Genomic DNA, 13,075 nt, shown 5'->3' on the forward strand with positions numbered 1-13,075 from the left:
CTTCTTTTATGCTTCTTGATCATCCTACAGTCAGCCATCTTTCCTCTTTATTTGTGTGACTGTTTGACTGCAGCATAGCTGTCACCACATTTGCTAGTTATCATGCACTTTTATCCCAAACTTTCTTTTACTGCAGGGTGTTGTTCTTTTCAGTTCTTTCTGCATTGTTCTGTTCTTTTCTTATCAATAGACACTCACTCTGCTCCCATGCCTGGCTGGGACTTCATTATCATTCTGTTTTCTCTCACCTGCATACCTCCTACTTCTTGCCTGTAGTTGCTGTCATATAAGTATCTATGTTATTGATTCTTCATATACACTCATCTATTACTCGTATATTTTTTTTTTATTCTGATCAACCCTTCCTTCCTTAGACTTTGGTTGCTCAGGAAAGTGACTGTTCTTTGCTATTTTCCTTTCTTCTGTTTCTCACCTCAATAATCAGTCAGTCTTGGACAGACTTTTCTGCCCTATTTGTGCCATTTTTTGAAACTTATCTTGTATCTCAAACTTTTGAGACTTCTGTCACAGATTTTTTTATTCCTTGAGATTTGCCTTCTTTCGAGGACAATTTGCTACTTTTACAAGTCTAATCTAACTATTAATTAAGGTGATGCTTGCACTTTCCACATTTTGTTCCATTACATTCACCATGTCACTCATTTCCTATATCTGATGGACAAGGTCCTTTATATTGGCTCTATGCCTACTCTACAACTGTTATTCACTGTCATCTATAGGGTTTAACCCCTCTTTAGGTGAATTCCTATACATGTGAGGGGACCTCTCAGAAAAGGTTCTGTACTTTCAGTTCATCTCTAGAATCTAAACATCCACTCACATATTTGCTATGCATAGCAATTCATGAAGGGAAGTAGAATTCCTGTCATCAGGCAGCCTCAGAGTGTGCCCCCCTCTAGGGTTAATCAACTGGTAATGTTGGGGTATGGACATTCTCAGTGGGTGTTGTGAACGTTATGTCTGATGTTAAGTGTTTGTGTATAATGCTCATTAAATTGTGCTATTGCTGCAGTTTCCTTGTTTGCTTCCCCTCATAGAACCATATGGTGGGTTGGGTCAGTGGGCACTGAATCTTTCTTTATTCGTTACGGATTCTCCAATCCTTGAAAAATAAAATGAACTTGTTAAGCAAACAACTAATTAGAAAACAATCTTGCATGGACAATTTTGCTGCACAGTTGGATTCTATACCTCTATTTGATACATGAGAAATCCTTAAAGCAGGTGTCTCCATTTTTCATTTAAAAGGGATTAGAGAGGCTTGCTGGCTTACCCAAATTAGTCAAAAAGTTTCACCCTAGAGACATTTTGGTTGAAACATCTGTGCCACAACACACCAAACTCCTCCTGAATTCAAAGGTTACTCATGCTACTCTGAATTCTCCAAGATGAGTTATTGTTGAGAGGTATCTAAAGAACATTCCCAAGTCAGAGACCTTTGCAGGTTTCTTCAACAAGAGTGTTTCTACAGTGTGCTATATATTCACTAACAAGGACAGAATTATGATGCCTACAAATTTTATTTTGGTATTTATATTGCCATGTCTAACTGCCACTATTAAGGCAGGTTATTTGAATTGTAAGATACAGCCATATATTCCCAATCCTCTCCAGTGTTTCCAGTGTCTGCATTTAGGTCCTACAAAGGCATTGTGTCATAATTCTTTGATGCATGATTGTTGTGATGGTAAAAACCATGAAGCTTACAATTGTGAATTGGAACCTCATTGTGTTAACTGTAGTGGTTACCATCCCTCTCACCTTCATTTGTGCCCTAAGTGGGTGGAGGAGAAAGAGATACAAAGTTTAAAAATTGTGAACAATATTTTTTATCTTGAGGCTTGGAAGTGATTGTCCTCCAACCCATTTTGGACATATGCTGCTGCACTACATTTCACTGCTACAGTAGGAATGCAGACAAATATTTGTGTCTCTGACAGGCTCATTCTCCAGCTGTGCAAAGTCTTTGCCCTCTATGGTTAAAAGAGTTTGAGTCAATGTGTACTCCTATATCTGGCCACACCATTCTTTCCAGTAATTCCGTGGATCCTCTTTTGACAGCTTCTGACATATGCTTAGATCCATCTTTTTCGGCAGTGAGATGCAGATCAGTTATTTGTTCACACCCTCAGCCGCTGGACTTTACATTCACTGAGAGAGACCTGCCCACTTGACCTAGGGCAGGATCCATAGAGGTCAACAAACCTTCCACTAAATAAAAGATGCTGTGGTCACAAACACAAGGGCTCTCCAATCAGTTCTCCTTCATCTAAGTAAAAGTAGCCGCTTTGATACAGTAGCACTGTTGAAGTTTCGTTCTAATGTGGATGACATTAAGGTGTGAATTGTTTCTTATCACCCTGTATGTCTTTCCTTACAGGAAACATTCCTAAAATATGCCAATACAGTCACCTTTCAGGAGTTTTCTTTATTCAAGAGTAACAGTCTATGTGATTGACAAGTGCATGGAAAGGTGACCCTATTGGTTGAACAGCAGGAGCTCACCCTGTCTTTGCCACTCAATACACCATTGAAGGCCATAGTTTATGTTTCCTTGTGTCATATCATCACTGTTTGTTCTCTCTTATGGAGAGATATATAATCAATCAGAATTTGAGGTCTCAGTCTTGAGGGACTTTAATGAACATAAATCCTTGAGAAAGCTTACAACAGTTTATGGAGGTATGACATGTTGTGAGACTTCCATTCATGTGGGTTGTGTGGCTGTTTATTCACTTTCATCCAAAATTGTTTAATGGACTGGCAATTCTACGTTTGTGTTTGATTTTTTCTTTCTATTTTCCACAGAAACTTGGAGTCCCTCTGGGCTATATTTTGAGTGCCACTCTTTCCAGTGTGAAGATTAATGCTACTGCTGCACAGCTTTCTCCTATTGTTGCAAGCATGCTCTTGCATATTGTTTCAGTCTATGAATAGGAAGTTTATTGAGCAGCAGCTTCTGACTGCTCTCAGTCATTTCTTGAAGTAGACCACTGCAAGTAGTTTTACCTTTTATTTCTCCAAAAGTGTGTCCATGCACTTTTACTACCAATGAGGTATTTACTCCGATTTGGAACTCCTTATCTGTGATGATGTTCTTGGGGCTTATTTCTAACCACAAGTCGACCTTCATTCCTCATATAAAGCAGTTTAATGTTAAGTGGTCAAAGGCACTGAACATTCTACATGTCTTCTCTTTTCTTGCAGAACAGGTTGATGTTCTTTACTCAAGATTTATCATGTCCTCATTTGATCCAAACTGGACTATAGATCTGTGGTCAATGGTTCTGCCAAAATCTCTGTCATAAAGATGTTAGATCCTATTCACCATCTGTGGCTTCAGGTCTGCATGAGGGCTTTCCACACTTCTCTAGTCCAGAGTTTGTACATCAAGTCAGATGAGCCATCTCTTCACCTCTGTCACTTGCAACTTGTTTTACAGTATGCTTCAAAACTGTGGTTCTTACCACAGCATCCCACTTGAAATTGTGTCTTCCTTCCTCAGTGGGCTATGTTCTTTTGGAATAGATAGTCTGCAATTCTTCCTTTTGGCTGAATTGTGTCGGTCCTTAGATAACATTGCCACCTCCACTGGCCGACCCATCCATGATATTTCTTTGGGTCATCTAAGGAAGGTGAATACTTGCAATTGACAATACCGTATTCTGTTTGCTGAACATCTTTTGAACCATTCTTCTATTCCCATTTATTTAGATGGTTTGAAATCAGGTGACTTTGTAGGCTCTGCTATGGTTTGTTGTGGTTCACAGTGGTTGCTCACTGGATCCCCATTACAGTTTCCGTGTTCACTGCCAAACTGTATGCCATTTCTCTTGCCCTGAATCATGTAAATGCTATGCAGTACACCTACTGTGCTATTTATACCAACTCTCTTAACTCTCTATTGACCCTGGAATCACTTCACATTAGGTCTTGTACTGTTCTCATTGATATTCAGACTGACTGGCCCACTTTTCTTCATCTTCCATTTCTGTACAGTTTTTATGGGTTCCAGGCAGTGTTGGTTTTCATGTGAATGAGCTCACTGACACCACAGTTAAATTTGTCTGCTTTAGTACTATTACTGTTGTGTCTGTCCCATATATAGATTACAGTCCTGTATTCAAGCTTGTCCAGGTCAAACCTTCTGTTGCTCTTTGGCCTTCTTGTTTCCATGAGAATCAGAAAGAGAAAGTTGTTCTGTCTAGGCTGTGCATTGATCACAGTTTGTTAACTCATCAGTTTGTTAATTCTATGATGCACCAAGGTGTAGCCTTTATGACACTTCCCCTTTCCTCTTTTAACAGAGAATAGGAGACATTTTGCCACTTACCAGTTGCATAGCTGCTGGGGTGGTGGATTGTGGAGAAACCTCACTGATTGGACCTTTCCACTAAGAATAGAATAGAGTGCCAAAACAGTGTGAAATGGGGTGGTGGTGACATTGTCATTGCAGCATAGGTTATCCATCATATAACTATATCTTCTGCCACATGTGCCCTCCTCTTACAACTGATATTTGTTCAGTTGAGTTGAGTTGTGTACACACCATACTAATCATTGTGACATGACTACTGTGCCCTCCTCCCACAACTGGTGTTGGTTTAGTGATATCTGACAATAAAGTTGAGGTGAGCACGAGGTAAGACATGAATATGCTCTAACCATGCTACATGTGTTGGTTCTCTGACCTCTTGTGTGTTAGTACTGAAGGGATCTTGCACTTGTTTTATCCATCTCTGCAACACATGAGTCTCATTTGCATCTTCCTCTCTTTAATCCCAGGCAAAGAGTATACCTTGGAAGAGATGAGGTGTGATTTCCAAACACATTGCCTGAGTGTAGCCCCTGCCATTGGGTGCCACATTCCATGGGCTTTCTGAAGGGAACTTATCTAGGTAATTCTTTGCACTGGCCTCTCTACCACTTCAATATAGGATTCCAGCTTACTGTGTGAAAGGTGTGGTATCGTCTTTAGAAGTTGACATTTTCTGTATATGAAAATATGTTTCCATTAATTATCTCGCACACCTTTCCATCCATCCTACACACTTTTGATATTTTTTTTACTAGCCTTATCAAAGAATAGAGATTTACAAATGTAAATACATAATGTGTGTTACTGCACAAGGGTGTGTGTCATCCTCCTGTTAGTAGAGGGCTTTTGCTGCACAATGATTTAATTATGCAATAGCACAATTCACAAGAATTCTTTGAGATTAGGTCAGAGTTCACAAAAGTTTAGTAGCATACAAATCTCTAAGTCATGATGATGTGTTCAGATCAGGTATTTAGATTTTACAGGATCTAGCTATCATTTGTATTTAATAACATTTGAAATAGAAAAGGATATGGATCGACCTGGGACACAAGACCATCCAGAAAGAAACCTGCAACAAGTTATACCCAGACATGTTAATCAAAATGCTAAGTCACTAGTCCACAAACACAAAGAACAGTTTCCAAAGCCACTGACATTTGTATGTTATATTTAATATGGAAAGCTAAACAGAAGCATTGGTGTACTTTGGACATGACAACTCTATGACAAAGCCTTTTGCAGTAAAACTACACTGTAGGCCTTTAAGCTCTACAAATGTCAGATACAGAATGACCATATGTGGTGATATTGCCTGAAGCAGTATGGAAAGGCTTGAATAGGTATTAATTAAATTGAACATTGAAATAAACATAATGATTATGAGTGATCTGATATGAAAGATTATAATGTATTTACATCAGTGTGAAGGAAAGTTTGTTTTCTAGAGATATTGGTTATTCAAAGCTCCTGTAAGTTGAATAATAGATTATAATGAAACATTTACAACACTTAGAAACACCACAGATGAGAAAAATTTTCTGTACTCTCTTTTATCATTCTTTTCATTCCTGAAAATGCTTGTACAGTAAATTATGTACGTTTTAAAGCCACACTTGTTTTCTTTTAAAGCAAGACTTCAGTGTGGTTGTTGTAAACAGTAGTAAAATATTTTGACTCAAACCATTATTTATAGAATAATATTTGTAGATTTCATCATATACAAATAGTGCACACAAATGAAATAACTTGTTATTTATTGAAAATAAACTGTATGTTTAACATAAATTTATCTTCACTAAAGTTCATAACCTGGGTCACCAATAATTTTGTTCAGATTTTGTTGCTTTTTTGTGATTTGTTGAAAGTAGTCACTGCTCTAATTAGTAAAATAAACTACAAGCTATCAAAACAAATATAACTAACTTGATATAAGAAGAGGAACTTTATTCATGAAAAACAAAAATGTATGTTAAAACACAAGTGCTTTTTTTTTTGAACCACTGTTTTACAAAATTTTACAACTTAAAAAGTTATAAATACTAAAGCAAACTACACAATTTTTTGAAAATGGAAACTATATACTATTTAGCAGCTATCAACTAAGTTTCTCTAAACTTGCACTGTGAGAAAAAAAAAATCAGTGAATATCAATGACATATTTCATAGCTAAGAAATATTGCAGTTCTACAGTAGTTTTTTGATCATTTGAATTTGGTTTTCCTTATTGTTTGATGCATTTTTGTATTTATAAGTTTAGTAATTTTAGCCAAATATATTTTATAAAGTATATTAAATTTTAATACAGTCAAGACTGTTCTATTCTGCCAGCTGTTAGCAAATATTTAGGTGGAGACATGTGTGAATAAATCAAACCTTATAATAACATGCATATACTTATCATTTTCATTCTTCTCCTTTTAGGTTAAAAAAATGATAAGAAAAGAAAAACCATTGTTGAGTAGAAAATCAGAACTTCCCCATGATAGCTTAACACTGAAAGCTCTTAACAACCACAAGAGAGCAGATGAGTACCTATCACCAGCAGCACCAGAAACTAGTTGAATTCTGGAGTGGGTGTGTAGCAATGTAAAAACTCCCTAAACTAAGAGCATACAATACCACCCATAAAAAGCTGGTGCTAGAGACTTTAAATTTCACATTCCCCAAGAAACTTTCTGTACAAGATACTGCTCATTCCTTATCTACGACAATTCTAAAACAATTTTCTGATAAATATTAACCTCAGAAGTTCAGAAAAATAGTGGAATGTGAGAGTAAAAGTTTGTTATGTTGTATAATTTTAAGGTACAGAAATTTACCAACTGGAAGAAATGTTTGTTTGATAATTTTTCATAAGAAAATGACTAAGTTTTGAATTTTACAACTTAATTAAAACCTATTATTTAAAACCATTACTATTAAAAATCTAAAAGTTTATTTTAATGTTACACATACTTGTGAAATTTATCCTTTTTAAAATTTATGCATGTTTTCAGATTAAATAATGATATCATTAATTGAAAAAATGATTTAAAACATTATTGAGCTACAATGAATGTGTAAAAAAAAAAAAACTAAATCAGATTTATTTCCAATGCTGTTTTTAAATATTCCACGGTGATATTGAGTGATTTCAGAGAAATACCAAAAGTGAGTAACTGTTTACTTCTAACAATGTTTGAGCAGTAAAGCTTATGGCGTTTTGTATCATAGGGTAATCAAAAAATTATTACTTCATAAAATATAATTTTTATGGTGTTAAAATTACAATAATACAAAAAAGTTAAGTTTTGTTGTTATATGCCTTGTTTTAATTCATTGTATTAAAATAGACATATCTCTTATAACAAAAACAAACACATTTTGATGTCTCATGTTACTGAAGTTTATCCAGAAACAGTTTAGTGCCATTTTTAATGGAGATAAGAAAAAATGTGTTTGAAAGGCAAAATTGAGTCAGGTGTGTTTCAGAAGTCGATTAAGTACAAATACGTCACCTGTTAAAATTTTTTATAGAATTTTACAGCCTAAATTATTTTTTTCAACTGAAGAAAGATGAAGCAAGAACCCCACAGTGTTAGTGATGGGAACATTATGGTTATTTATAGCATTTAAAGAAAATTCTTGTAATAAATATCACAACATGAACGTTTATGGTGATTTAGTTGTGTGTTTGAGTATAACATTTAGTTGTTTGGAATAAAAAACACAACACTATATATATGTTAAAGCATAATGTTTAGCTGTTGAACTTCATGTTTTTTAATTATGTCTATTACTGTATGTCATGTGACACTACTGACTTTGACAGAGGAAGAATGGATAAATCCAAGAACTAGAAAAGGGTGTTTGAGAATATAGCAACCACAGGCATGAATAATGTATGGATAATGGTTGGAGGATGCTGTTTTATTTATCGATGTGAAACTTTAGCAAAATATTTATGTAAAATAATGGGTGCTAGTAATATCATGGGAATTATATAGGAAGTTGGAATAATAATGTATCACAAACAGTGACATGTTTAGCTTACATGTGGTAGTTGAAGATTATGTTTAATAATATGGAAATTGTATGAAAGGAGAATTTGTTGGTTTGCCCAAAAATTGTCAGTTTACTTTGGTTAGCTATAGTTTGTGTGGAAAATTAAAATGAGTATTTTAAACTTTTCTCATTTGAATTTATGAACTTAAAACAACACTTATAAGACATAATTATTTAAAAACGTAGTTTAGATTTGCTTGTAACATAGGTTTTCATGAAGTTCTTAACAGTATGACTCATATTTTTTGACAAGTTGCATTAAACTAAAACTGTGACTTTATAAAAGTGTTTTGTTGTTTTTAACCATACATATCAAAACTAATCTTTGTACTACACAGCCTGACATTTCTTTTTAGTGTTATTTCTGATAGGTAGATATAATTTTATCAGTTGAATAAAGTAAGGAACCAAAGCTTTTGAAAATTGGTCATATTTAAAATGAAAATTCAATACTTAGAATTTTTCAAATAAATCTTCCATACTTAAAATGCCACTGCTAGGACCAGTAAAACTGAAAAGAAATGTTTAAAAAATCATGAATTAGAAAAGAGGATAAGGATATGCTGCTCTGTCTTGTGCATACTATATTTTTATTACTTATGTAGTTTTACTCAGTGATGTCTTTTTTATTATTATTCTTTTAGCATGTTGGTTTTTTTAAAGTATGTTTATTTTTGCAATTCATGTTCATCTTAGAAGAACAATATAACATAGTTTATTTACATAATTTCCAGTGTAAAATTTACAAATAAATGTTATTTAATCACCAGTTTGTAAAAGCAAAACAATCTTCTACTAATTAAATTATTAATAGACAAAAGAAATGTTGTTCTTTTTTTTTTTATTATTTGGATGAGTTTAAACAGCAACTTACTGCATTAGTGACAGATGTGTAAGATCGGTAGGAACTTTCTATAAGAGCTGTGATTTAGAAACTTATGTGAACTTGTAATAAGTAACCTTTCTGAAAATGTTATATTCATTGATTTTTTTTATTTCAAAAATTAACTTAATAGTTCTTTGCTTCTGTCTTGTTGCAGCAATGAACTAAATCTGGTAACTGTGTTAGAACTTGGTATTAAACTGTTCCAGCCATATTTGATAACAGATATCTAGGAACAGGAATTGGCAGAAGATAAGTGTCAGACTATGAATTTTAATAATGGGAAAAGTTGTATTTATAGAAAGATTTTCATTAACACTATTTAAACAGTTTGTTTTCAGGAGGTGGTTTGATGGACTTTTGGATGTCAAATGTAAAGGCCAGTTTGGTTTAAGATGTCTTCTCTAATTACCCAGTGTAAAGTTCCTCTCAACTAGTATGTACTTTACCTATTCAGACAGTCAAAGTATGTTTGCAAAATTATTTGGAATATTTTTTTTGTGATTAAGTTTCACATTAAATGACCAAACCATTTGAATATTAGTCAACTGATATTTTTGGAAAATTTTCCACAATGTTATGTACTTCAAATCTATAATTATAATCATTGTACAGAGGTAATTCACATGTAGCAGTTATTGTTTAATGTTTCTGTAATGTAAGATTTGCAGTTTTTGTTCTTAAAAACTTTAGTTATTTAAAGTATTGTGTGCATTTGAAATCAAGTGTTGTACTTCAGCAATATGTCTACTACAGTTAATTGAAATTAGTTTCTAAGGGCATGATATTTAAGCATTTACATATTATACTTGTATTAATGATAATGCGTAACTCTCACTAAATCATTTCGATTGTGCTTCATGAAATATAATTTTCCAGTAGTTCTAAAACAAAGATGGAAAAAAACAGTTTCAAGTCTTGGAGAAATATGTTTTTTTTATTATAATAACATATATATTTCTATTGATTTCATCTATCAAAAACTCTTACTTTGTGGAATTTGGAGGTGGAGAATTTATTTCATTCTCTGTGCTATAGTGCTAGCTTCTTTGAAGAAAGGAACACTGGCACTCAACTATGTATATAAAATATTGGGAGTCATCTGCTGTTTACTCAGTGTTTGAGTTGTTGACATTACAAGTGAAAAGCTGAGAATGGATCATATATCAGAAGTTGGTTTAAACTTTAAAAAAGTAAACATTTAAAAGATAGCACTAAAATAGACTATATAAGATGCTTCCCTCAAAAAAGAATGAAACTAAAAATTGATTTACAAAGGTTAAATACTTCATAGTTGGCAAGTTTGTTGCCTGAATAAAGATAAGTAAAGTAAAATACATAGTTTTAAATTTACCAACATTAGTTGTTCTGGGTAGTGGCATGAATTATTTCCTTTCTGAAGTGTATTTTTGCTGTTTTCATTTTGGTATAATTTTTTTCTTGTTTTTCAAAGTAATTGGCTGAGTCTTATTGTTCTGGACATATCAAAAGTCTGGTGAAGTCTGACTTCACATGTCTTGGCCACTTAAGAGATCAGAATAAGTTAAATTGTACATTTTTATATGTAAGTGAAGCAGGGACCAACTAAGGATTGTAAGCAGAGAAACTTAGTGGACCAGACTTTATTTTATTTTGATATTTTGTTTAGCCAGTCATAATTAAAAAGGAAGAAAATGACGTTATGGTGTTCCTTGTGGAAAGAAGAAACTTTTTCTAAGTTAATTAGATTGATGTTGTTTTTTAAAATGTGTATATGGATATTAGACTTTGAAATAGAACAGTCTAATACATTATCCTCAAAAAAAGCAGTTACAACTTTTGATTTGAGGATTTTGAATCTTAAAATTTGTTTTCTTTCACTGAACTGTTCCTTTGTTTATCAAAATGTTGATAGCATCAAGTAAAAATATACTAAGTTTTTTTTTTCAAATTTAAATTTTGAAAACTGGAAAATATGATTGAAACATATAGTGATCACCTTATTTGTAAGTCTCTATCATAATGCCTCTTATAAAGAGAACTAACCTTTATATGTTCAAGATTGTTTACATGGTAATTGCCAATACAGTCATAAAGGTTAGTCTCACAGATTAACAAATTTTTGTGTGATGAAGACAAACCATTTTATTAACATCTCATCATCAGTACAGATACTGAAATGGTAACTGCTTTTAAATTATCAGACAGCTGAATTCAGAAATGATTCAATGCAAATACAGTCCTCTTTACCAGAATTATAACTTTTATCATAAGTACTTGTTTATAATGAATGATTTTCAGTCCAACTGTGTTTATCTGTACAGTTCATAACAACAGATGATTGTCACATATGAGAAAATATTTTTATTTTTTACATATTTATTTCACTCGGTCATTACATTATCTTTGAAGAGTTTTATTCAAATCTGTGGTTATTCTAAAATTAGTTTATTAAATACCGTCTGAGAGTTGGCAAGAAACATCACTACTCTTTTAATTAAAAAATACAAATACTGCTTGAAAAAGATTGATTAAATTTTCACACATAGTATATTTCAGGATATTTTGCTTAAATTTTTTACTTTTATGAACTTCCATTTTTATGGCATACTTTCACATAATTTGTTTTTTCTTTTTAATATTTCAGACATTGCAGAAAATGATACAATGTGCAAACTGTTAATTAAAAAAGAACTTGTTACTGAAAATTATAGTTATGAGTATGAAAACTTGCTGTTCAGGTGTTGATTTTCTAAAATAACTTAAATGATTATACGTGAATCTTTATTTTTCGATTTTTTGTTGCTGCTGTACTTGTAATCAGATGGGTAGAATATGTAAAATAAACTTGCCATTGTTCGTTTTGTTTGGATCTGTTTCATTAATATTTTAGAAGTAAATTATTAATTTCATAAAAATTTTCTGTAACTTCATTTTTGCGTTATACTTGAAGAAGAGTATAACTGTTCATATTTTTGTACATAGTTTGTAACTTTTTCAATATCATATTCCAAGGATAAACAAATATAATAAATCGTAAGAAAATTCTTCAGTGTAGTGGTAACTTGAGATCTTTCTGTTTTATCTCTCTTTGGTATGTTTCATTATCTCATTATTATAATTATTTTTCAAACTGTTGTTATGTATTCACATTACACAAGTCAGATTTCTAAACTGAGTTGACTGAACTTGCACTGCCAGATTTTACCAAAGTTAGGATAAACCTTCCAAAAACTATTGTCAACCAGCTGAAAAGAATTTTTGGTGATATAAGTAATTACAAATCAGTTGCATAAATTTTTCAACATTGAACTGAAGCCAACTGGAAAAAGAAAAGACAATCTGACTTATCTGCTTCACTGATGCTCAGTGAAGATTTAAAAATTGAGATGAAGCATGTGAATAAGTACTGCTGTAGATAAAAGCATTCTCAAAAAGAATTAGGACCACATGAACAGAAGAAAAGAAAAAAGAAACATGTCAAGTATTAGTTAAGTTAAAGTTGGAAGTAAGAAATAATGTAAGACTGGAAGAGAATCCAAATGAAATATTTGTTACTTCATGACTAAATTTCCATTTGGAAATGGAATGAGAGAGCTTAGTTACGTCATCAAGAATGTCCTTGATTGAAGTAATATAACTTTTGTTTGACCAAGAGAGTAGCTGTTGTGAATGAAACAGGAAAAATACCAGAAACGAGGATGTATTAAAACATGGAGGTAAGGCAAAGATATTCAAAGAATCAAACAGCAACAGAGACCAGTAATCAATCTTATATCCTTGAAACCTTTTAACTTTAAAAGTAATTAGGCACCAGTTCCATATCC

The 13,075-nt window shown here is 32.7% G+C and overlaps 1 protein-coding gene across 5 annotated transcripts in view; it reads left to right on the top strand.

Moving 5' to 3' along the window:
* LOC143222871 (serine/threonine-protein phosphatase 2A 56 kDa regulatory subunit gamma isoform-like) overlaps positions 1–12,113 on the top strand; it is a 105,174-nt gene extending 93,061 nt beyond the window's left edge. For all 5 annotated transcript variants that reach the window (XM_076449990.1, XM_076449991.1, XM_076449992.1 and 2 more), the window contains one exon: positions 6,764–12,113. In XM_076449990.1, the coding sequence (XP_076306105.1) occupies positions 6,764–6,904 (141 nt within the window). In that variant the 3' untranslated portion in view covers positions 6,905–12,113. The remainder of the gene's footprint in view (positions 1–6,763) is intronic.
* The last annotated feature ends 962 nt before the right edge of the window (positions 12,114–13,075 follow it).

The sequence above is a fragment of the Tachypleus tridentatus genome, chromosome 8 (genome assembly GCF_004210375.1).
Source record: "Tachypleus tridentatus isolate NWPU-2018 chromosome 8, ASM421037v1, whole genome shotgun sequence".
NCBI lineage: Eukaryota > Metazoa > Arthropoda > Merostomata > Xiphosura > Limulidae > Tachypleus > Tachypleus tridentatus.